General features: G+C 43.2%; 1 protein-coding gene across 4 annotated transcripts; it reads right to left on the bottom strand.

Annotated features, from left to right (window-relative positions):
- Positions 1–2,065: 2,065 nt before the first annotated feature.
- Positions 2,066–25,829, bottom strand: elovl1b (ELOVL fatty acid elongase 1b). Of its 4 annotated transcripts, XM_063201430.1 has the most exons (10): positions 25,716–25,829; positions 25,380–25,468; positions 14,574–14,762; positions 8,265–8,355; positions 7,040–7,230; positions 5,423–5,503; positions 5,239–5,295; positions 5,015–5,120; positions 3,725–3,861; positions 2,066–3,231 (listed from the first exon to the last, which is right to left on the bottom strand). In XM_063201430.1, the coding sequence occupies exons 4-10, from the start codon at positions 8,323–8,325 to the stop codon at positions 2,881–2,883; spliced, it is 984 nt and encodes a 327-aa protein (XP_063057500.1). In that variant the 5' UTR covers positions 8,326–8,355; positions 14,574–14,762; positions 25,380–25,468; positions 25,716–25,829; the 3' UTR covers positions 2,066–2,880. The 4 variants fall into 4 exon arrangements, with proteins under 4 accessions (XP_063057500.1, XP_063057501.1, XP_063057504.1 ...); XM_063201431.1 differs by lacking the exons at positions 25,380–25,468; positions 25,716–25,829 and having other exon boundaries at positions 14,574–15,140; XM_063201434.1 differs by lacking the exons at positions 14,574–14,762; positions 25,380–25,468; positions 25,716–25,829 and adding an exon at positions 11,207–13,561.
- Between the last annotated feature and the right edge of the window lie 510 nt (positions 25,830–26,339).

The following is a 26,339-nucleotide window of genomic DNA, read 5'->3' as shown; positions in this document are numbered from 1 at the left end:
ATGGTCATTTTTTTGAAGGGAACACATAAGAAAAAAAACAGCTTCGATTTAACCAAGTTCCTTGAAAAGAAAAAAAAAACGGACTTCAGATGCAATACAGTCTGTGTCTGTCTGTTATCCATGTATTGTAACATCTCATGCTGAAGTACAACTTTCTTGACTGTGAAATTTGGAGGATTATATTGCACACTTTAGGCCATGGGTGAAACAAAGACGAAATAAATGGCCGTGAATCATAGGCACCAGTTTGTGCATGTGACTTATAAGCTGCGGACTTGAGCGCATGTCTTAAATCCCATGCATGTGGTGGGTATGTAAATGAATTATTGTAAGTGCCTGCAATGGAAATACGTAGGTGTGGCTTGACCTGCCAACTCGTGCTTGCACAGTAGGGCAAAGAAAACACATCTACTGTCAAACCCATCAGCCTATACTGATACAGGCCATGAACAAACAATGTCTCTTTCAAACACCTCTGGATGGTGGCGGCGGGGGGGGGGGAAACAAAACAAGAAAATCTGCAAAGAAAATAACTTTGACTCACAAGTTGGTTTTGTTACTGACCTTATGCAACCCTGTCAGTGGTGGTTGTCACCCACGCGCACGCTCCCGGGTGTAGGCCAGTGCGAGTGGCGGAGGGCTGGGGGGTGAGGAGGGTGAAGGGGGAGAGCGGATCTACAGGATGCTTGTTCTCTGGCTCGTCTCTCTGTAGCCCCGGCCTGTCTTCCTCTGACAAAGGCAGAATAGGGTCCTTGTTTGCGTCCAACATGCTCTGCATTTTTCGGATCGCAACGTCCCCAACACTGCACAGTATGCATAAATACCCACGGGCCACGCTTTGCACAAACTCGGAACATTAAGTGAAAGCCTTCTTGCAGTTTTTCAGTGAGGGATGTTTTACACTTTTGGGTGTCTAAATTCCTATGGTTATGCACACAACGGGAGTTACTCATGACGGAATTTGCGGCATGTGTAATAGGCTAATTATCTTCAGCTATTATGTTTACAGTATTTCTCAATTAGTTTTGTACATTTCTCGAATCTCTTGCAATTTGTAAAACATAATATTCATTCTCACAACAGCTTTAACAAATGGCAAAACACTGTGGATGACCTGCAAAACCAAGTCTCTTGCTCAAAACCCTTGGTTTGTCTTTTTTGTGTCAATGAACGTGTCAGTGCCAGCAGAATGGTTAGTCATTGTGTCAGTGTATGGACAAACTCGTCAAATCGATTTGTCATGTTGTCTATTGACTAGTACACTCTAGAGGATCTTTTCTGAAGCGAAATGTTGTTTAGATTGGATGGGAAATGTTGTAACTTCGACTTTATATTATTGTTCAGATGAAATTGCACTAGATGTACATTCAGAGTATGAACTATTTATTGACAGGTTTTCTCTTTGCAAAATGGAAAAAATAGCCAACTCGGTTGAGGAGTCAAAATGCGCCCTCTACCACCCCTTTTCACTTGTCTTGCAGGACCATGTGAAAAAATATAGATCTGTAAAATACATTTGAAACAATACACTGATACTGTATAAAGTGCACCTACTGTCTTGTGAAATTCAAGGGAAATATTGTCATTTAGCTTGGAGCGTAATTATAAAGGGCACATGAGGCATAGAGTAATGTAATGCAGTACAGTGCCTATTGTTGCATTGCATGCTTGTTTTCTCTTTCCCTTCTACTGGTTTTGATTAGAGAGAGTCAATTTACGAGCAATTTACCAATTCAGATCACATTTATAGACAAAAATACGATGGAAATTATACAGTGCTTAACACATTATGACAGCTTGGTAAATCATTTTGCATGTCAAGACTTAAATTATGACCTAGGGCCTAGGTCACCTTAGGTCACCTTTTCAGGGTGTGAGATAGTTCAGTGCATTCAGTGACAAAGCTTTTTGAGTGATATGGCAAAAGCAATTGATAATGTACGAAAAAACTGAGAATTGTGCACAACCATTGCATGGTGGACAAAAGCATTTGCTATATGCTAAAAACTATGAAAAATTGATTTTATCATGTGCACAGGTAACGGCAGGAAGTGACAATTGAACAAAAAGTTTTGAGGATTATTATTATGTTGTGAGAAATGTACAAAACCAATTGAGAAAAACTGTAAAAGGCTGTGACTCGCATAAGATTTCAATAACCTTTGTCAAAAAAATGGGTATTGTCTTAAAGCACAGTATATTATGAGATTAAATGAATTGCCAAAGACTTATTTCCCAATCCCAAAAGCTACTCCAATATGCTTGTGGAACTGTCCCACCATTTCAATTCACTTCAAATCACCAAGCAGTTACATTTAATTTAAACTGAACTTTTATTCATCAAACTTAATTTAGCATAGATACTGTAACAAAACAAAAAAATCTGCAGGACTTGAATCTCCATTAGTCATGAAGAGTAAAACTATTTACAGGATGTCTTCAAGTTTATCTGACTGTACAGTGTAGTTTGCCCAAAGCAGAGAGGTGGGCGTGGCAAAGGGTGGGGGGAGACTGAGCAGGGCATAGAAGAAAAGGAGGGTATGTGAAAAGAACAGGGCCGTGGCAACTTCAGTGAACATTTAAACCCACCGTCTCTTCATGTGTTGTGCTCTATATATGCCCTCCAAATTAAAAAAGGATAATTAGATTAATAATAGAAACATAAATATACAAAAAGTGGGGTCCCATACTCATCTCCACACATTTTTTTTTCTCTGTGCACAAATAAAACAATTAAACAAAAATATTTTTTTTTTCCATATAAAAGAGACACGACCAAAACATTTCTTTGGAATCCACGGATGGTTGTGTAGGCTCTCATTTTCATGCGTTTTGGGGTGTTCCTTCTTTGTCAGTGTGTGGTGAGGTGAGGGATCTTCTTCAAGCCTTCTTCATCTTGCTACCGTGGCTGCTGCCGTTCTCGTGGTGGGTGATGCCGTTCTCGTGGTGAGCCGTGCCGTTCTCCATACGCTTGTGGCTGCCGTTTGAGACCGTCGTTGTGGCACCGTTGGCGAGCAGCGTGCCGTTGGCCTTGGTCTTGCCGTTGAGCTCTGGCGTGTTCTTGGGCAGCCTCCTGCCCTTTGTGTAGGCCTGGTACCAGAAGTTGGAGAAGAGCACGAAGAAGAAGGTGCCGTACACCCAGATGAGGTGCAGAATGATGGGAACCTGGTAGCCACAGCTGCTCATGAAGTAATACTGGGTGGCGTGCACAGACACCAGCACAAACTGGACCTGGGGGTGGGGGCAGACACGGAGAACACATCAAAATCCTGTACCGTACTGTGATTAGCAACAATGAATAAAGAAGCTAATCCAAGGCTACATATTCCAAATAGTTTTCTTCTAGCTGTGTGACACCCATCACAAACTGGGCCTGGGCGGAGAAAAGAGAACCAAGGTTCCAAGGCCTACGTTTTGTAGGCGTATACAACCTGGGGTAACAAAATACACTCCAATGCCACATATTCTAAATAGCTTGGTTCTAGCTGTGTGCTTAATGTGGGTGATTTCTGAAATGCAGTACTTCTATTGGATACAATATTTATAGATAATCGTTCAAATCCCAGGTACTTTGAGTTTCAACCAAGTATACAGTGTACAATGATATTTCAAGTCATTTGGCACACAAAAAAGAATTACTTGTAGCATTACTTGTATCATTCAATTATGACAATTGCGTCAAGTCATAAATGAGTGCCCATATTCATTAAATGTACTTCCATACCAGCTGGATGGCAGTCATGTACTTTTTCCACCAGAGGAACTTCTGGAAGCGTGGTCCGGAAGCAGACAGGCCATAGTAGAAATACATGATGATGTGAACGCCGGAGTTCACCATAGCATGGAAGGAGCCCATTCCACCTGAGGGGAAAATAAGTTGAGCGTGTCAGTCACTCACAAGTATTTCCTTCAACACACGTCGGTGTTTACTTCAAAAAGGTCTCTGAAGGAATGTCTTCTTAATGTAGTTGTAAATACCTAGGGTTCTTCATGGTAGCCTGCCAGTGAAAACTTGAGTTCTGTCCAAATAGCCAATGACTTATCGTCAAACAATGCCTCTTTTTCTAGTTCAGCTATTCCACTTGCCACAGTGTTTGTATTCATTTCACAATACTCATAAATGCAGACCAATAGAATGTAGATCAACATCTTAAATGGGACAGTAGAGCACTCCTCTCAGGTGGCTGCACAACGTTCTTTTGTTTTCAACATGTGGACCAGCTATACATCAACTACGTGTGGTAACTTTACAAGGAAGTGCATGTTTGTGTAGTCCAGTGCTTAAAAGGTGCACTGTGTAGTATTTGTAGTAGTTTATTTCCAGAATTCATGTTGCCCAACGTTACCTTTCACAAATACTTGCCACAACCATCATTCCCAGTATTCATGATGACTGGGAAAAATGCACTTTTCAAATGTAAAAAGGAGATCTTCTCCACATCCGACATTTTGAATTTCCAGAAATAGATATTTTTAGCTGCAACTGTACTTTGGTCATACTAGTAAATATTAGCTTATTATTTAGTACATATTCATGAAAAGAACAAAGTTGGCAATAGGCAGCACAGTTTCAATGAGCAGCATAGTTGCAGTACCTACTCTGGACACCACCCTACACAATGCACCCTTAAAACCGTGCACCCCACTGTGCAGGAAATGGTCAAAAAAGGTACTGCAACTATGCTGCTCATTGAAACTGGATTGCCTATTGGCAAATTTGATCTTTTCATGAAAGCGTACTAACTAAGTAATAAAGAAATATTTTTTTAGTATGACCCACGAACAGTCCTTTTTGCAGCTAAAAATGTCTATTTCTGGAAATTCAAAATGGCGGACCATGGAGAAGATCCCCCTTGTCATGTATGAAAAGTGCAATTTTCCCAGTCATAATGAATACTTGGAATTTGGTGGTGGTAAGTATTCATGAAAAGGGTCACAGTAGTGAATGGGTAGCATGAATTCTGGAAATAAAAATCTTACACAGTGTACCTTTAAATATGGACGCTAAACTTACCGGGGGCATAGCTGACTCCCCACCACCAGCTCCAGGGCATGAAGGAGTGGTGGAAGATGTGCAGGAAGGTGATCTGGCCGTGCTTCTTACGCAGCACAAAGAACACCTAAAGAACACAGGAAACAAAGCAGGGTGTTCAAATGGGTCGATAGACATCCACAGCTCCTGAGTGTTTTAAAATTAAATGGCTGAAGGCCACAAATTAGAAGGGTGAGAGATCTTACCGTGTCCATCAGCTCGATGAACTTGGAAAAAAGAAATAGCCAGGCGACTTGCACCATCTTTGATGGGGTAAAGAGGGTTTTAAAAGGATGTTACAAACTTAGTTTAGAGTCAGACCATATATATTTTTAATTACCAGCAATTTGGTTCATTGTAACGTCTTATTGATCAGGCTGTTAGACTTACCCTATTTCCCTGAGGACTGTCAGAGTAGTCGACCAGGTCGCATCTCCAGGTGTATGTGGTTGCCCAGCCTGACATCAGGAACTACAGAGGTATGCAACACCATATAGTTAAAGGTGCACTGTGTAATATTTTTAGCAGTTTCTTCCCAAACTTCATGTTGCCAGCTGCCAATTCACGAATGTTACCTTTTTCATGAATACAGCCCGCCATCATTAACTACAGAAGAATGCAACACCATTATAGTTAAAAGGTGCGCAGCTGCCAATTCACAAATGTTACCTTTTTCATGAATACTTACCACCACCATCAAATAACCATCCAAGTATTCATTATGAGTGGGAAAATTGCACTTTTCATACATGAAAAGGGGTATCTTCTCCATGGTCTGCCATTTTGAATTTCCAGAAATAGACGTTTTTGGCTGCAAAACTTACCATACTTTGGTCATACCAGTTCAGTGCCCCCTTAACCTCATCATAAACCTGCCGGCGCCCCCTTGACCTAATCATAAGCCTGCCAATGCCCCCCTTAGTTTTAAAAATTAAAATGGTCTAGTACCCCCCAATGGGAACTAATCCCCGCCCCCACTCAACAGTATCCTTCTCAACGCCCCCTTGGGGCTCCCCAACGCCCCCTGGGAGGCTGTATCGCCCCCCTTGAGAAACCCTATACTAGTTAAAATGAGTTTAGTAAATAATCAATAAAAGATTACATTTGGCAATGGACAGCAGAGTTTCAGCGAGCTGCATAGTTGCAATACCTACTCTGGCCACCATCCTACACAATGCACCTTTAAACAAAAACACCTGTATCAAATCACCTAATCATAACTGCATAATAAGAGACTTTAAACTCTCCAGAGCAATTCATGGGACATTTCAGAGGGTTCATTGCCTGTGTCCTGGCCTTGTCTAGTAGCTGTTCCACATTACTGACCCATTTAGAGGGAGATGCCACATTCCCCGCTGAGAGGATCACCATGTGCCCCCACCACCATGGGAAAAGCCAGACTGGCACTCTCCATAGCCAAGCGCTAAGCAAAGTGTTAGTCTGCCCATGTAGGTATTATTATTATTATTAGTCATTACAAATTCACACAAACACGGTAGGGAGTGTTCCAACGTCCCTCACTAATTATCAATGTATTGCTGCATACTGTATTTACAGTGCGTGTACTACTGTGCATACATGCTCCAATTCACTGGCTTCCAAACGATCACATTTTTACATCCACATGTTTCCAAACACGGTTTAAGACGAAGCTTGGAAATCAACCTAGTCATGGCTCCTTTTCATCTCTAATGGGAAGTCTAATTTGTAAACTGTCTAAAAACATACTAATCATGTATTTTCTGCCACTGAAGCACTAACATCTCCACCTCAGTTTGCATGACTTGAGGAGTGTGTGGCTGTTGTAGCCTAATAAATCAGCGCCACCCGCTGGACACCAGCCACCAGCGCCAGCCTATAGGCACAGGCACGGTTTGAAAGACAACAGGTTGTTCTCATCAACAATCTTCGGATGTACTATTCATCGGGGCCAGAGTAAATTACACATCCAATCTCACATTTAGGCTGGTTTATCAGGCTATGGCTGTTGGGATGCTCAGTGCTCACCTCATAGACAATGTATATGGACAGGGCGACCAAGGAGAAGTTGTAGATGATCATGGCCTCCTTGAGCTGGTAGGGTTTGCGGTTGGCCATGTAGCGCGGCCCGATGTACAGTACGAAGGCGAGGTAGGCAAGTAAGATGGCCGACATGTTCACAGGGCTCCCCATCAGGGGGTAGGAGTTCACCCGGGGGTCTGAGGAACACAGGGAGACACAAGGAGAAGAAAGGTCAAACAATGATGAACTTCAGCAGACAATGGTAAACTTCTGCAGCACATGAACTTCCACTCAGAAGACTATTAGTTAGCAAAACTTGTGCACCAAGCTCCTAGATTCAGCCGGGTTACACCGCAGTCTTGATTAAAAGGTGCCAAACAAACAAAAACTGTGATGCTTAGATCCTGTTTAGGCTCTTTTCCACTGCCAGTTTTCTGGTAGGCCTACAGCTCGACACAGTGGGACTAGGCCACCACATTTTGCTTTGCGATTGAGCTGAATCATGCCCAATCGAAAAGCAAAAAGTTGCGGCCAAGTCACGCTGTGTCGAGCTGTAGGCCTTCCAGAAAACTGGTAGTGGAAAAGAGCCTTTTGTTTTCTTCAATTTTCAGTCCAGGAAGGAAGGTCAGTCAACCGAAAGCTTGGCAAATTAAAGAACACAAATACGATCCAAATGTGCAGACAATTTTCTTTCATTTGTCGCAAATTTATCGGGTGTGTACATGTCTACATGTTCTAGTGTACCAAGATAAAATCAACCAGATCACTGATTCCCATAACGTACTGGATGTATAGTGTTGGTTTTTATTGAAGATTTTTTAATTCCAGGAACAGCCAGAAAGTTAGTGTCAAACTCAACTTTGGTCAGACCCAGCCTGCTACTACTGTGGATTTTTATAGAACTTAAGGCAGGCATAACTTGATGTAGTCAGTAAAAATCCTACAGTAAAGATTGATAGTAACTTGTGCTGAGTAAAATGTACCAAGTCCATGCTAGAGGCCTTGATAGCCTCTCACCTCACAACAGAGGGTAAATATACTGTGCCAACATCCCTACTCCAGTTGCTTCCTCAAGCCTGGTGCCTTGAAGTCATCAAGGTCATCTCAAACCATGAATCCTCCCTTGATTTCTTCATTAATTTCTCTATGGAAGAGCCATGGGGAAACACCAAGGCAAGAGGCTGTAGGAAGCAACTGGAAGAGGGATATTGAGTAACAGCCGCGTCCTTACCTGCTCCCGCCAAGAGGGCATCGTAGACCTCCATGATCCTCGTCCTCGCTGCATCAAGCATGTTGATCTGCCCTCACGTCAGCAGCAGCACCTGCAGACACAACATTGACATCAACACCTGTTTTGCTTCAGATACAGGCACGGGGCCTATACTACAAAGCTGGTCCAGGATAAGTTAAGGTTAAGTTGAGAGGCAAATCATCTAATAGAAGGGCTTTTCTTAAGAAAATGAGGACTCCAGACTCTTCTATTAGAAGATTTACCTTATCCTGAACCAGCTTTGTAGTATAGGCCAACGGTGCACCACTTTCGTTTTAGTTTTATTGGCAGTAGTAGTTGCATCAATGTACTGTACATATTGAATGGAGAAGGCCTCGGTACGAGCACAAAAAAAGGACAATGACCGTGTGTGTGTGTTGGGCGATGCACAAACAAGAGACCGTTCTGGGAGTTCCTGAAGCGACTCTGGGTAAAAAGTCTCGAGACCGCGGTAAGACCATGTGATGTCACCCATGTTTATGAGTCATAAACGCTGCTGCTGAGGATGAGGGGCCACCCCCGTATGACCCCTGGGAGAGGAGGAGTGGAAGAGGAGGAGGAGTGGGATAGTCTTCCTTCTTGTCTCAGCCCTCTCCTCTCCTCTCCTCTCCTCTCCTCAGCTCCAGGTCAGCTGGTTCCTCGACAGACATGGCCTGATGATGGGTGGGCGGGGTCTAGGGCCACAGGGAGGGGCTTTCCTCCAGATGCAACGGGGCACAACACACTCAAGCACTCACACAACACATTGGGTCAGCCAGACAGGGGGGGGGGGGAATCTAAACTTTAACTGCAAGCAATTATGTTGATGATGCACAGCAAAGTGAGTAGGTGTTGGGTGTGGCGAAGCCCACATTAAAGACCAACTAAGCATTTTTCAACCACAGACTTGCAAAGGCAGCTGTATACAGTATATTGCTACACTTGCTTCTTAAGCTTTAGAGGAGGGTTGTGCCCTGAACTGCCCTGATACATTTAGCCTTTAAAATATGAAAAAAGGTGAATGTTACTACATCTGTTTTTTTAGCATTGGAGTGGAAATATCTTGAATGAAAGAGAGGAAGTGACTATATGATTGTTCAGTGACTGTATAATTGTCCAGTCAGCTACACAATCACAGTCAAAAAGTCCACCTAGGAACAATCCTAAGAAGCAGGAGTAGAATATCAGGGTCAGGGACACACGGGCTGATCGGTTATCAACATAAACTCAGTTCAGCACCCTTTCACACTGACGCTCTTCAACACTGGGCACAATGCCAAGAAGGGAGGGGACAAAAAAATGTCCTGATAAGACCAGGCTTTGCGGCTGGTGAAAGGGACCACTTATCACCTACTGGGTTCTGCATCAGTTGAGTGAGTCACAGAGTTGCTAATTGCTAGCAAACAGAGGAGGGGTTCAGGTGTGGCCCACTGGAAAACCAGGCCAGAGGGCATAAGGGCAACCCTCCATATGAGGGTGTGTATGTGTGCAAGTGGGTGTATGTGTGTGCAGGGGTGCCGACCAGGGGGACAAAGGGGACAGATGTCCCGGGCCCAGGGAGAGGGGGGGGGCAGAATTGGGTCCTTATTACACTGTATGTATTGAGCTCGGGGCCCTTTAAGAGAACTTTGTCCTGGGCCTAGCCAAAGCTGTCAGCGGCTCTGTGTGTGTGTGTGTGTGTGTGTGTGTGTGTGTGTGTGTGTGTGTGTGTGTGTGTGTGTGTGTGTGTGTGTGTGTGTGTAAGTATATGGCAACTGGAGTAAAACATTTGGTGGAAAAAAAGAAAATGGGTACATCAGTCAGGTCACGGGTGGCTCCAATCATCAGTCAGTAGGAATCTCACACGGAGTACCGCACTCATTCAACACTGCCATGGGCGTCAAAACACAAGAACAATGCTCTGCCAAGGTGACCGTGTTTAAACAACATAGCCCTAGGCACTGGGCAGGCTAATTTCCAAGAGCATCACACAACAGGTTCTGAGAGCAGCAAGGACAAAAACCAAATCCATCTGACTGTCACAGTGCATTCATATTTGGAATAAACACCACCAGAGGAATACAGAACAATTATTTCTGTCCAATCATCTAATAGCAGGCCAATCATTGCCAAGTCACAAAAGCCAGTTAATCTACTGAGCTAGAGATCAGTTTATTGAGCCTCAAGCCTGTGCCTTTTCTTGTCAACTTCAACACCCTGAGCTGTTGTTCATACAGACGGCACCCTTGCAACACAAAGTAAAGCTTTACTGACATAAAAACATGACTTTTAAATATCCACAGGACACCTTATACTCATTGAAACCAACAAAAATGAAACAAAACATTTACACACCTGGGTAATGAAAAGACAACTCCAAAATATCCCACATGTGAACTATCCAAGGCAAAACACGAAGACAAACCTACTGCCAAACGCAACATGCTACACTGGCCAGTTCCTTGAAATCTCCTCGACATAAGGACATTCTACAATGACAGGGTCATCAGGTTGAACTGCTTTGCTCCTCTACGGCTCCATTGAGATCCTATATGTGATTGAGTAGAGATGTTGAACATTCCTAGATGTACATGCGCAAACTAAGCGGATACACAGCCACGTGTGACTTTCGTGAAACGTGTTTGGATAGGATCTGTAGGGGCATCCACTGGCTTTGCATTCCATTGACATCACCAAGGTCAAACACAGAGATCCGCCTTGATGGTGTGCTGACAAAATGGCTATGGAGAATACAGGTTAACACGATAATCATAGAAATGCCTATGAATCTAACCACAATTAATTCCATATTCCAACCACCACATGTACAACAAAGAAAATGAAAACAATAAACACAGAATAAAATACCACCTTAACACCTCACACACACAAGACAAACCCACAAGTGCACTGTGTGCATGACACCCCAAACAGAAAGCTCTTACACAAACAGCTCGCAGATCCAGGGCAACTAGAGAATGGGCCCATTGAGCTTGGCAAGCAGGCATGCAGGCAAGCAGGCATGCAGGCAGGCAAGCAGGCAAGCAGGCGGATGGGATGGCGCTGCCCGTCCCACTTGAAGCCCAGCACCGCCATCATGCTTGGCGGGAGGGCGCGGGAGCAGGCTGCCTCCCTTGCCTCGCCTCAGCGGCCGCCTCAGCCCCAGCCCCGGGCGGTGCCCGGCAGCCAGTGGCACAATCATACAGGCATTGAGTGTGCCACCACGGTAGCAATCTTGTTCTGAGGAGAGACATCACTAAACAGATTAGATAACACCAGTACGTTCCATTCACCTGTCTGCACTTCCATGTCAAGGTGAAATGGCTGGCACACGCCACAGTTTCACTTTGGAGGGGTGGGGGTGAGAGGTGAGAATGGGTGAGTAATTTCAGTGAGGAAGAAAAAGGATATAAAAAGCTCAGTAAAAACATCCAGTGTGGCAGTCTCAAAAACAAAATGCATACGAAAAAGTAGAGACTAAAATCTTGAGCCCATTCTTGTGCATACATTTTTTTTTTGAAGAGAAAGAGAATCATGTTACAAATTCAGATTCCCTGTCTGTCCCAAATAGAGCAAATAATATCCACGCAGGATTTGCATTTTGCCAATCATATATTTTCCACTCGGAGTTGTCGCTGCCTTGTACAGTGCAGCATGTTACGTACACCTGGAGTTTGAGAACAGAGGAGATCTTTGTGGTCTCTACACTGCATCAAATGTGGCCTGGTGGCTGTACCCATGACACCAGAGAGACAGATCGGCACACACAAAAATACATTCAACGGTTCCTTAATAAATCCACAACCCAAAAGAATAAGTCATAGAAGACTTGTGTTAAAGTAGCAAGAATATAATGATGCAGGGTGGAAAGTTAGGTATGGGGTTCACCAGGAAATAGAAATGTGTTCTTGTTTGTTTGTTGGGAGTTTTCTCTCCTTACAGAGTGCCCTCAGTAAACTATCAAGAGGGTAAAGCTGATGGGGAGGGGGGATTGGACAGGAACAGAGGATATGTGGTACATCTGGGATGAAACAAATGACCCAGGCATTTTTTTGGCATAGACTGAGCCCTAACACATCCACAGGCTACTTTCATCATATCCTGCCTGGCTGAATCCACGGTCTACATTGACGATGGAACAATGGGCCTCCCCCTCTTATTTGAGGACCAATCCCCTGGAAAACAACAATAGCATCCGTCCCGGAGGACTATCGGCCCACTGTGAAAATGCCCTGTATGCCAGATTATCCGTCCAGCCCTGGGTTCATATGGTATGTTATCGGGTTAGGGGGCCCTTTTGGATGACTGTCCTGGGCCTGGCCAACGCTGTCAGCTAGAGGGCATGGCCAAAACCCAGCCCTCACGCAAGAGAGAGGCAACAAGACCCGAGTGTGGAACCGATTCAGGGAAAAAACACCATATGCCAGAGCACTCACCTGGGAGCAAAACCCCAAGCAGTCACAGTAACGGTTTGCATAACGCTCTAATAATTTGCCTGCACAGCATTTCAATAAACGGTCTACAGTACGATTTCTTCATTTAGCATGCAAATTATTACATTTTCATAGGTTCATCGCAAATATTTTTTGTGCCTTAAGAGCCAAGAGTCATACAATGGCAACAGCCATTCTCAAGTAAGCGATTAGTTATTGTGCAAATCAAAGCAATCATTAGGCACCACCAATCAAAATGCCAACCAGTCTGCTTGAAGTGCCAGGGAATGCCACCTAGCCGCTTGAGGCCCGTTATCATTCCACAAGGCTCAGTTAGACATCAAGTAAAGGACCAAACGCAGGAGTATCTGACTTATTCCAAAACTATTACAGCTTTTACATAAATCATCTTTCACAATTAAAAATGCTGTGATGTCTAATCATGTTACCAAAACCACGCCTCGCCACACATCTCCACGTCTGAATTACTCAACATCCCTTTAAAATGAGCCATCTCTCACAAGACATGCACGACCACACATTTCAGCAATCCCGTCTATGGGTGGGGTTGTCCATTATGTCTGTTGTGTAGGGGGATGTTGCTTGCGAAACAAAGACACTTCCCAACCCGTAGACACCCTGAAATGGCATGCTTCAAAAAATCTCCCTAAACACACACTTGAGTGTTGTGGCTACCCCACACAGCTGAGCAGGGATCAGATGAGCTGAGCTGAGCTGACGGGGCTGTAGGGAATGCTCACAGCACTCCTCAGGCATAGACCATGTGAGTCATGTGATTAAACACTGCCTGTGCTCAGCCCCTCATCTGCACTTGGTCAGCAGTCTTAATAGGAAAAAAAATAAGGGCATGGCACAGTGTATACTAGACACAGACACAGACACAGACACAGACACAGACACAGACACACACACACACACACACACACACACACACACACACACACACACACACACACACACACACACACACACACACACACACACACACACACACACACACACACACACACACACACACACACACACACACACACACACACACACACACACCTTGTGTCATCAAAAGTATCTGGGAGAAAAAAAGAGCGCATATCTGACTGATGCAAATATTGTTCAACTTTATGGCTTGTAATCGATAGGGCTGTGGAAAATGAACTGCTAACATGCTATACATTTCCAAAATATAAAATGTTAGCTAGAAGTAACAGTGCGACTGCGACAGAGGTACGAGGGGGAGGGCCCGCAGTGAATGAATGGAAACGAGAGGTATGTGTGTGTGAGTGTGAATTTGTAAAGACCCGCGTCCTGTAAATGAATCATAGAGAATAGGGAACACGTTCACGAGGTAGGAGTTAATCATGAACGCAGAGCAAAGTGAGGCGAGGTGGGTGAGGAAGGAAACGGAAAATATTTATTTTCACAAGAGGAGAGAAAGAGACATTCCACCCTTTGGTTGTTGTATTCCATTAGGCAAACACAGCAGCCTGTCATCCATTTTAACCATTTCTTTGCAAAAACAGAAAAGACTGACTGCCTCAGTGTTAAAAGGTACTCATGTGAACTGTAAGGTAAGAAGCCCTACTCCTCACAACACAGAAACCCAACACCACCATCCCTGGGAAACTGCCGTGAAAAAGGATGGGGGCAAAACAGTTTTGTGTTATACAGGCCCAGCAAGTCTTAAACTGACACCGACTTGGCACAGACCTCAAGAGTGGAAAAGTTTCTGGAAAAAGAAGGAAAAAAATACACCTCACACAAACCACCTAACACTCAGTCAGGAACAAGTTTCATCACATAGATCCCCAGTAGGCAGAGAGAGAGGCAAGTGCTGTAAGTGAAATTTTTTAAAACTTACCTTTCTTGCCTTCTCGAGTTTCCCTTCCCTCCACACTTCTTCCACGGTGGACTGAGGTGAGGTGAGCTCCAACGGTTGCTGTGCAAGTCAAAAAGTCTGGCTTGCCAAAAGGACGACCAAACTCTCGCAAAACCTTGACGAGAGGAGAGGCCAGAGCGGTAGCCGGCACAGGGAGGAAAGGAGGGGGAGCTAAAGTGAGAGAGAAAGGAGGGAGGGAGAGAGGGAGAGGGGAAAGGAGAAACACATACACACACACACACACACACAAGAAGGGGGAGAGCAAGAGTGCAGGAGAGGGAGAGTGCAGGAGAGGGAGAGAGAGGGAGAGAGAGAACACACTGAGTGAAGTGTGACTGGTACTGCTGTCCTCCGGTGCCCCACCCTCCCTGACTCACACCAGACTGAGATGAATAACTGGTCAGATACAGAATGGAGGGAGAGAGGGAGAGAGAGAGGGGGAAAGAGAGAGGGAGAGAGAGAGGGTCAGCCAACAGGGCAAGCAAGCCCTGATAGGGAGCCAAAGCGCTAGCAAACAGACAGAGACTGACGGGTACAGTATCCCCGCTGACTGCCGTCGGTGGAACAATGTGCCATGCAGCAGACTCTGAATTTAAAGTTGCCGAGTGACAACAAAAAAGGCACACAGTGATTGGCTGCAGGCAGGTAGAGTAAACACCCTCCACCGACTTCGGGTGTGGCTGTAGTCGGTGGGTGGGCGGTGTCAGGTGAGTTGAGTGTGGACTAGCAGCAACCCCCCCCCTCACCTCTTGCATACACACTGCAACTATACACAGAAACACCCCACCCCCACCCCAGTTTCTCCTCAGCCTCATTATACTGTTCACAGGCAGAGGGCGAGAAATCAGTAGCGACTCTGTTATCATGAAGGGAGCCATTGTGGTGCCACCCTCTCACTGCCCCTCTTGCCCTCTTCCCTTTGTCTTTGTCTCCATCTTTCTCTCTACCCCCCTTCCCCTTCCTTCACCCCCACCCACCACTCTCTCTCCCTCTCCTTCCCTCCCTCCCTCTCGTTCTCGCTCTCTCCATCTCTCGCTCTCATCATCACCTTGGTTAGCCTTACTCTTCTTTCGATAATAAAAACACCCCAACCCACATGGAACAGTACCAAGAAGTGCTACCATAATATTGCATTGACCTAAGAACCATATTAAAATCTCCTTTAAAAAGGTGTGGCACGGTGTGGCAATATTATTCTATGTAAAACAAACCCCCCACTCCTAACAACTGAAAAACAAGCAAGATAGGGGTAATGTCTTTATCTGTGTAAAAGGCCATTAGCTCAATAAAACGTTATAATGTGCTGTTTACTCAAGGCTGGTCATTACATTTGACAAACCCAACCTCGCCTCTACCACTGTAGACATATAAACACTGACTCAAACCTGAATTGGTGTTTACACACACACACACACACAGCGCGCGCACGCACACACACACACGCACACACACACACACACACACACACCACACCCTGCAGTGTGCTAGTAACCAAGTTATGGCCTTGCTGCCATGCCTCCTGTGCAAATATGCTATTTCGTCTGGAATCTACATCCTGCCAACCAAATGTCAAAGGGAGCTAGACTAGATGTGAGATGTCTAGGTAAATTCCCAAAACTCCACGGGTATAGTAGGGAGGGTTTTAAAAATTGTTGACACAGCATAAACACTAGTTACGCTCATAAACTTGCCATTACTTAGCTTTAAAAGGTGCCCTGTGTAAGATTTGTAGTTGTTTATTTCCATTTTTATTATTTTTATTTCCATTATTTCCATTTATTTCCAGAATTCATGCTACCCATTCACTAATGTTACCTTTTTCATGAATACTTACCACTATTCTAAGTATTCATTATGACTGGGAAAATTGCACTTTTCCTACATTTAGCTGCAAAAATGACTGTACTTGGGCCACACTAGAAAATAATAGTTTATTACTTGGTAAACTTTCATGAAAGATCAAATTTGGCAATAGGCAACCCAGTTTCAATGAGCAGCATAGTTGCAGAACCTTTTTTGACTATCTCCTGCACAGTGCACCTTTAAATGTACACACAGACATGCATGTTTGTCCCCAGAAGAACAAGGCAAATAGACCAGTGTTATCCACCATACAAGGTGCTCCTCAACCTTTATGTATATCGAGATCAGACTGTGTGGCGCGGAAGTTTACATTTGCTTCTGTACAGAGATTAGCATGCATGCATGCTTTACAACTTTGTGCAGAAACACAATCGAACTTGTTCCAAGGTCGTAATGCCGTCAGCCTGTGTAGAGCCTGTCTGACTAGTTCAGCAGGGCATAAGAGGAGGAGGGGGACAAGCGGATGAGACCAAAAGCGTGGGTGGAGAGGGTTATTACGGGTGGGGGTTGCCACACACCGTCTCAATCACCGTCTCCGTTTCAGTCTCAGTGTCACTCTCTCGCTCGCTCGCCCACTCACTTACTCACTCACTCTCTCTCATCTTTGGTCTCATCTGTTTTTTAAACTGGATACTCCACATCAGTGACAGCACAGCTCTGAAATATGTCAATCATTATTGTCAGAAATGCTGTTTTAAGTGGGAAAAAATGAAAGCAAGAAAGTGTGAATTATGCTTTTAAATAGTTGTTCACACAGTCAAAGGCTTTGACTGATCTATCGTGGGTATTCTATGGACAGCATTCATAGATAGAAAATGAGGATGGGAAATATTTCAAAAATTATATTAAATATTTGTTCTTATACTTTTAAGGAACTAAATACATTGGGTACACAAAGAAAACGTTCCAGAATAATCCCAGAAAAATCCTTTTTGCTGAAAGCCAGTACCTACCTGTAAAGCCCACAGACTCTTGCAATTAACACTCACAGTTCACAGACAGCCAATTTATAAATCTACCACAGGCTTAAGAAAAAAATAGGCCTATTCCAATATTGTTTCAAGACAGCTCAGAAGAATCCAATGCAGAACCAGCATATGGCAAATCACTTTTAACAAGCCCACTACATGGACAAACCTCCATTTAAGTCATTTATTGTTGAAGTAGTGCAAACACCTGTCAAATCTAATGCATTTCATAGGCTTGGCATTTATCCACTCACACTACAGTGAGAGTAGTGCAAGCCCATTGCTATGGCATAGCCTTGCAAACTGCTGATCGCTGCACAGAATGCCACATCAAGTTTCATATGAGAGGCTAGTGTTTCCACCTTGGAAGCCAGGCTGTTAGCTTAATCAAAAAGTGCAAAAGTGTTTGTGGTACCCAGGGCTCTAAATGAACTCAGGCCAACCGGCCAAATGCTGGTGAAATTTCTGTTTGGCTGATGACCCATTAGTGAGCGTGTGTTTGGATAGTGATGAAAAAAGTTAATTTAGTGAATTTAGAGCCCTTGTAGTACAAAAATATGAAACAGTATCTGAATGGAAGACATGCTGGGTAGTAAATCAAGTGAGGATTGCACTAGAGAGATACGCGGGATGAAACACCCACAGAAACATGCTACATAACGTTGCTATACACAGAATAGTACATTTGTTTGAACCCAACATACTGCGTAGTTGAAGTGACAGTGGTTTACACAGCCAAAAGCATAACAACATTATTGACATATGCAATCTCCAACAGTACTCCTCCATGCCATTGCGGTGTTAAAATATTACGTAAATGAATAATGTGTCAGTGAGAAGTGAAAGAAAAAAAAAAACACCTCATTCCAAGCAGTTCACAAGGATGGAAAAACTTGCTTGACTGAGGCAGATCTGTCAGTCAAGTCAATTTCCGACTTGTGTAACCATCTGACAGCCACTCATCACTTGTGTGACTAATGTATAGAGCAGGGGCAGAGGTGATTCTAGGGTACGTTGGGGCCCCAAATGAAATATTCAAATTCAAAAGAATGAACATATGCAACAAATCGCCACTACTGTAGTTTTAAGACTTTTTTTTACATTTCTTTGGTATCTTTTCGACTTCATTGATAGGACAGTTTGAGAGGTGGACAGGAAGTGTATGGGGAGAGAGACGGGGAGGGGTCGGCAAATGACCCGGGCGCATGGCAGACGAGTGCCCTACCGTTTGGCCACGGCAGGGCCTTAAGTCTTAGCTGTTATTCACCATCTATAGACTTGTGGGCCCCAAAGTGGCTGCCTGCCTAGGCTGGTGACAAGACGTGCCCCTGAGCCTCACAGATCAGGATGATCTTAATCCCATGGTCTGCAATTAAAGAAAAGTCAAGTGGCAAAAAGGTACCAATCCACAGGAATTTTTGCACAGGAATGATTAGGACTTCAATATACAGTACTTAATACTATGTTTCTCACCGTCTCCTTTCTACCGTCCCTCATCGATTAATAAAGTTACTCTACTTTAATTAGCACATCCTTTTATGCATCTTATGCAATGACTCAAACTTGCCCAAATCAGTCAATCCTTTTTCAATACATAAATTGAATTATTTCAAAAAGAAATGTACGAAAAAAAAGAGAGATGTATGGCACAGTAATGTTACACTCTCCTCAAAGTCCTTATAACCCACATCCCACCCACAACAACATTATGGTTAACCATCCCACCCATGTTTATTTACAGTCAATCAATAGACAGGGCAAGGTTTGTATGTGCACGCAACTAACTCTTCAGACAGGCGACAAGATGGTGAAACACATTCATATACACACACCCTGTCAAAGTCCAGTCATGGGGGAGATGCTGTGGCACACTGCGTACTAGGGCACCCATAGGCCTACATGGGGATTCAGGTTGCAGTACCGCCTGGGTCATTTCCCAACCCTTCCCTCATCATCCTCCCCCACCACTTCCCAGGTCACATCTTCACTATCCTTTCAGAATAAAAGTATTGAAAGTCTTTACAACAATTACAAAGTCAAGCCATTCATAATCTTTATCTAGATGTTGCAGTTATGTTTTGCAAGAAATCTGTTTGGGAACCAGACCTGTCTACGTGGTTGACAAATGACCAACACATACAGTATGCTTGCTTCTGCCATGGACTTCAGGGCCCCCCTCAAGGAAGAAGTCACAAGACTTTGAATTGAAGTCAAAGCCAAAGCTTTACATTGTAATTGCAGAGCACGCATGTAAATTCACAACTACGCAAAACTGCTGACTGACAGATATGCAACAATGCTGAGAATGAAACTGTGGCTGCCAAACCCCTGCAGGCCGGGACAGGTAGTGCTGGTTAGACGGGAGGATGAGGTGTGGAGGAGAGTTGGTGGTGGGGGAGGGCGTTTGTTTTCTTTCAGGGCTCCTGGTGCAAAACAGGTGTAAAACGCATGCCTAGCAAACACAAACACACACTCCGCCGTCTGCACGCTCCTATTCGACCCTGCTCGCTACGTCAGTCAACAAGTTTCCTAGGTCAGGTTTCCAAAAAAGGTTTCTATGGGTGGGTGGGAGATGGTAAACATATTCATGCTTTAAACGTTGGACAACAAAAGAGCACCTGGGTGGTTTAGAGTTATCGGGTTATAGGTGTGGCAGAAGTTCACCTGAGAAAGTTGTAGAAAAATGGAAAGAGGGTGAGGGGATTTCCGCAAAAATGATTATAATAAAAATGCCGCAGTGACGCAAGCTCAAGATCTAAAAATACAGTATACAACACACAGTAACCTATGGCATGACTTCATCCCCTTTTAAATTATTTTATACTGTTTTTTGTGAAGAACAAATGAAGATTATCCACTAAGCTCCTTCTCATAAATAATAGAATTACAATATTTTGTCAACACCAACCTCCCACCTTGCCATAAAAAAGAGCCCCACAAATAAGAGCGCCCCATAAAGTCAGGGTTCTTTTTTTACATACATCACACAAAGGGCTCCATTGGAGTGGATTGTACATACGGCATGGAATTTGGTGCTACGTCCCTGTGAATGCACGTACAAACTGCAAGCCACCAGTAGTAGAAGTAATTTTTCTCAATGAAGAAAAGCATACACCTTTCCCCACATCTGAACAAATTCAAGTCAAGTCCAAGGTTAGCATGAGGATAGCAAGCAGCATTGAGCTAAGTATAGAGCTGGCTCTAATAGTAATTAGCCTACATCTTATCTACACCAGAACTCATCCGGACGAAAAAGAAGAATGCTTTGCTCATCTGATAAGCACAGACTAGACACAAAACTAAATGTAGATAGAAATCTACATCTCTTCAAACAGGCCAATGACTACAACAAGCTGCTGAAGAGGCAAACTTAACATGTCAGGTAAGTGCACATCAGGTGTTGCTTAACACGACATGCACAATGCAGGCAATGATACCATGTCTGTCAAGAAGAATGTCTTGCCTGTGGTATGAAAAGCATTAGAGCCACAACACAATAGTGTCACTTTGAGAGGTGAATCATGCTTTCAGCAAACAAAGAGGAAGGAACACTCAATAACTCTTGCAGGATATTTTAAATTCCTTCACGGCAGCCAAGCTGAGCCAGTGGGCCCAGCACAATAAAGTGCTTCAACTAATAATAACACAATGTGAATTCGTAATAGCATTTTATAATTACCCTTAATAGATTCATCTCAATCCAAGTGCTAACTATAAAACACAGATCATAATACAAGATGTTGATGCAAGAAGAAAGGTGCATCAAAAAATGATGACGGAAATACAGCATTTCATTTTTTTTAAACTAAAATTGTGCTGCTACCCAATTCACTGCATGCTTGCTCACACACTCTCTTGTACACAAACCTAGTCACACACGGGCATTATAAAACATTTAGAGGTTAAGCGTTTGATTTCCCTCCAGCCATATACAGTAGGTCTACATTACAAACCCTGCAACAATTTGAACACAAGTAGGAGGACTAACTTGACCATCTTGCAGTAGCTAAAGGAGCATCAGCACCAAACAGCATCATGTGGGATGACTGAGTCTATGGCTTTTGCCACCAAATCGCAACCCAGCTTTTATGCCATTGTCCCAGTCAGGGAAGTCGACAGGGGGGGACAAAGGGGTCACTTTTGCCAGGCCCAGAGAGAGAGAGAGGGGGGCCCAGAATTGGATCCTCATTACATTATATTGATTGGGTTTGGGGCCCATTCAGATGTCTTTGTCCTGGGCCCAGTCAGTCCAATGCTGTCAGCGGCCCTGTATACTCAGACCTTGAGGTCAGCAGCTATGAGTATGACATGTTCAGTATACTTGTGTGTCACTGTGTGAACCTTTGTCCAATTGCAAGGCTGTTCTGATTTACCTACTACGGTCAATTTAGAAGGGAAAAAAAACAAATATAAAGAAAAACAAACCCAATGCTGAAGTATTTGAGATCTACCAGTGATAGGTCAAGTGACACATTTCTCATGTCATGGATAAGTGTTCCTCATTCCAGCATCATCTTTGTTTTGGAATTGATTCAAGTTCGTTATTACTCACATTCAGGGCCGCTCACAGCTTTGGCTGGGCCCGGGACGAAGACATCTGAAACGGCCCCAAACCCAATACATACAACAATGTAATGTGGATCCAATTCTGGATTCCAATTCCTCACCCCCCCTGTCAGCTTCCCTGCTCACATTGTTCATTCTTCTCAACCAATGGAACTAAAGATACACTAGTACACACAACTCCTCATGTAGGCTAACATTACCCTGCAATTCCCGTGAAATTAGTGAATCCTTTGATTTCATAACACACGCAACTTTCATCACAAAAAAAACAGAAGAAAATGAAACATGTCAACTAGTTTAAAACAAACAATGGCACTGCCGTGGCCTAATGGTAGGGCACTAGGTTACCAAGCCGGCGACCCGGTTTCGATTCCGGCCCAGGTCATTTGTCGATCCTCCCCCCATCTCTCTCTCATTTGTCTCTTCTTTTACAATACCTTGGGCACCCAATCCCATGAATCCAACAAATCTCTGGATTAAAAGCAAGCATGTCATATTCTACAAAACCATATAAGAGATAAGTCGAATATAAACAGGTCATTGACTTTTTTTAAGCATCAGACATCAGGGTGGTATTGTATGCATTACATTTTTTTTTGCTTTTACAAGGGGCATGGGCATTAGCTGTGGAAGTACCACCTGGCGTCTGCTACTAAAAAACATCAATGATCCAAACCCAGTTAGACAAGAGCAGCTACTTGTACATGCCTCCGCTCAACTCTGTGGTGATCCTAATCCTCTTGGAGCCAATGAGGCGTTAGGCTAGACTACAAAGTAAGTCAGGCGATTCATCTACCATCAACAGACCAAAGATTTTTCACTGAGAGAGAGAGAGAGAGAGAGAGAGAGAGAGAGAGAGAGAGAGAGAGAGAGAGAGAGAGAGAAGCATGAAGCGAATGGAGATTTTTCAGGTATCCATATGGCACACTGAAGGTTGGATAGCGATGGTTTAATAAAAAACCTCAACAAATCAATTTCAAAACACATTCAAATAAGCCCAATGTCTTGAAAAAAAAGACAGGCAGTCCTTGGCCCATTTTGTGCAACCTCCAATTCCACCTCACGAGTTTAGAGGAATGAGCCAATTCAATTTCTCCATCCCATGATTGAGGAACATGTGCTGGCTGAATTGCAGCGATGGTATGATCACACACAGAGAAGTCTTGAGTGGCCCAAATTGAGTCACTTTAACCCACAACCAAGTTCCTCGGCATAATTGTGGAAGTAGGCCTATAGATACCATGACCATTACTGATGCAGAGAATGCACACAATACAACTGATTTACAAGAACTTAGGATTCAACTAACAAATAGCTGCGGAAAAATTGAGAGACCACCTCGAAATCGGCAGTTTTTCTGGTCTTACTACTTATTGGCCTGTGTTTCAGTAAAATTAACGTTGTTTCATGTTATAAACTACTGACAACATTTCCTCCAAATTTCGAATGGAATATTGTCGTTTAGAGCATTTATTTAAAAATGGTCAAAATAACACAAAGGATGCACAATGCAATGATGTTATACCTAAAAAATCCAAATAAATCAAGATTATATTAACTTTAAAACAAAATAATAGTAATGTGTTAATTTAGGAAGAGATCAGAAATCATAGGCCTATTTGGTTGAATAACCTTGAATTTTAGTCACAGCTGTCATGCATCTTGGCATGCTCTCCACCAACCTTTCACATGGGTCTTGAATGACTTAATTCCACCCCAGTGCAAAGATTGAAGTTGTTGAGCTTTGATTACTTGTTGTGACCACCTTTCCTCCTTTTTAACACATTTCAGGGGTTTTCCATGGGTAGCCAAAATAAGTAGTAAGCCCAGAACAACTGCCAATTTCGAGGTGGTCTCCATTTTTTATAGCCTAAGATACTGCACCTTTCCAAAGTACGATAGGCCTACTTGTCTTACCACTTTGATGTCAATATTTCCACAATTGCACACTTAGCATCAAGATGCAAGTGTGTTGAACATACAGAATACATTGAATAGCCTACATTTACCATTATTTACCCCAGGGCAACACTTCACAATAACATTCCGCAAAAATGGTTAACTAGCTAATGGTTTGTTGTGCATCTATAATACTATTATAAGCATTGATATATCATTAGTAAATAAATTGTAAAACATTAACTAAACATTTGCTGTTGCCAATCACATTTAGGGCTGCACAATTATGGAAAAAAATATAATCACGATTATTTAGATCAAAATCACGATCACGATTATTCATCATGATTATGCAGCAGAGCTTATGCCTACCACCCCCAATTTTCCACAGTGACCTAATAATACCTTACCATTAGTTAACATTAGTTAACCATTAGTTAATCATTTCGCAGAAGTTTATTGTGAAGTGTTACCTACCCGAGCAATCCTCTTCACCATTGTGCCACAGATTAAATAAATTGTTAAAAAGGGTGGAAAAAAATAACAGTCACACATTCAGTGATGGCCTATAGGATAAACAAACATTGAGATCATGGCATGATAAAGATAGAGATAAAGATGAATTGCATGTGTTTTGAATTTCAAAAGAACACTGAACTCACAATATTTGTTCGTAGACAGTTGTAAAATAAACGACATGCCGGTGTAAAAGACAATCTTGAGCCGTGACAACTGCGACTGCCAATGTTAGAAGCAATAGTGATTGGTCGTAATAGTAAATGTGAAATGTAAATGTGAATCCTGGTATGAATTAATGCGCCCTGAATTAAGAGTGATAGACGATCGTTTTGACCAGTCGCTGTGTTTCAATCACCTGGAGTCGCCAGTTGATACGGGGGACCCAGATAGCCTGTTACACCGCCAGTGACTTAAAGGGACAGTTTGGTCAATTTCAACATGCAGTTGTATTGCTCACGCTACCCTTGACTTGTCAGTACCTGGTGATGCCACATTTTTTGGCTCAGCCCTTTCCGAGATATGAGCAATTCTAATGGGGGCAGCGTTTGTTTACATTTTTTAAAAATGAAACATAGGCCAACTCCAAATATTTTCCCAAAAGGTACTGCTGTTTGCTAGTTGTCTGCTGATGTTTTACAACCTTTTGGATGTTTTTGGGAATAAATAAAACTGTTTTTTTGGAATGTAAACAAAGAGCTGCCCCCATTACAATGACCTGGATCTTGGAAACGGTTGAAGAAGAAGAAAAAAAAAATCTCAGGCAATGACAAGTCCAGGGTAGTGTGAGCATTACAACTGCATGTTGAAATTGACCAAACTGTCCCTTTAACGTAGGCCTAGTGTTTTAAAAACTAATCCCTGGGAGAAATATGGTTTTACCGCTGCTTATCGAAAAGCGCGAGGCGAGGCGACAGGTGAAGCTCAAGGTTGCGCATCTATGCAGTGTTTGTTTGTGGCGCGTGGTGGTACTTACCTCGTCACTTCGGCGGTGCTCCCTCTTTCAAGGCCAAACCTCGGTGTGTGCAGTGGAAACACAGCAGGTGGAAAATCTGATTCTGTAACCTGGTTGTGACAAAGAAGTAAAAAATACCAAAGTACGTCTAGCTACTCTGTTCTGCTGCAAGTGTTTGAAAGCTTAGCAATTCTGCCATGGATCAAAGAGAGCAGAATGTCAACGCCACTGAAGAAACGGAGTTATCATCAGTCCTAAAATATAATCTAACCAATTGCTGAGGGTAGGGTACGTCATGTAGCCTCACTCTGCGAATAAAAAGAACGAGAAGAAAAACATTTATTGTGAAACACGTACCTGTTTAACACGCCAAAACACAATTGTGGGTAGAGGGGAAACAGAAGCGACAGGTTGATAATGGCTCACTCACTTCCTCACCCCTGATTCCCCTTTCAACCCTCCCTACCACTATTTACATTTCGTTGCCTCTTTGACTCAACCCTTCGAGACAGCAAAAGGCGGTCAAAGCAGGAAACGCAACAGCCATTAACCCCTTCATTTCAGTGGACCACCTTTCCATAATGTGACAACAATGTGGACCTTTAAGCTACCTAACATCTGTAATGTTTTCACATCTGTGAATTGTTCAGGAGTTGATGTGTCACTTGGCCTAGGCCTACATGCAGATATCCAAGTTTCTGGGAAGGAAGGAAGGGAGTATTGATTGATTGATTGATTGATTGATTGATTGATTGATTGATTGATTGATTGATCTATTTTTTTTTTGTATTGTTATATTTATTTATTGATGGTAAATGGCAAGCGGCCCTGCTCTTGCCTTTGATCTTCTGAGTTCTGATTATGCCTAATGTTTGTGTGGGTCACATGTTTTTAAGTGTAAGCCCATTTCACAACCAGTGTGACAAGCTCTTCATGGTTATTGACACAAACAACTCAAAAGTGACTTTGTTTGTCAGTCAC

Source organism: Engraulis encrasicolus, chromosome 6, assembly GCF_034702125.1.
Source record: "Engraulis encrasicolus isolate BLACKSEA-1 chromosome 6, IST_EnEncr_1.0, whole genome shotgun sequence".
NCBI lineage: Eukaryota > Metazoa > Chordata > Actinopteri > Clupeiformes > Engraulidae > Engraulis > Engraulis encrasicolus.
This window is presented reverse-complemented; position numbering and strand designations above follow the sequence as displayed.

Excerpts from the sequence above, each read along its gene's own strand:
- elovl1b (XM_063201430.1), bottom strand. The coding sequence starts at position 8,325 with ATGCTTGATGCAGCGAGGACGAGGATCATGGAGGTCTACGATGCCCTC. Across the intron at positions 7,231-8,264 it reads TGCCCTCTTGGCGGGAGCAG|ACCCCCGGGTGAACTCCTAC; the intron begins GTAAGGACGCGG and ends TGTGTTCCTCAG. Across the intron at positions 3,862-5,014 it reads GGGAGTCAGCTATGCCCCCG|GTGGAATGGGCTCCTTCCAT; the intron begins GTAAGTTTAGCG and ends TTTTCCCCTCAG.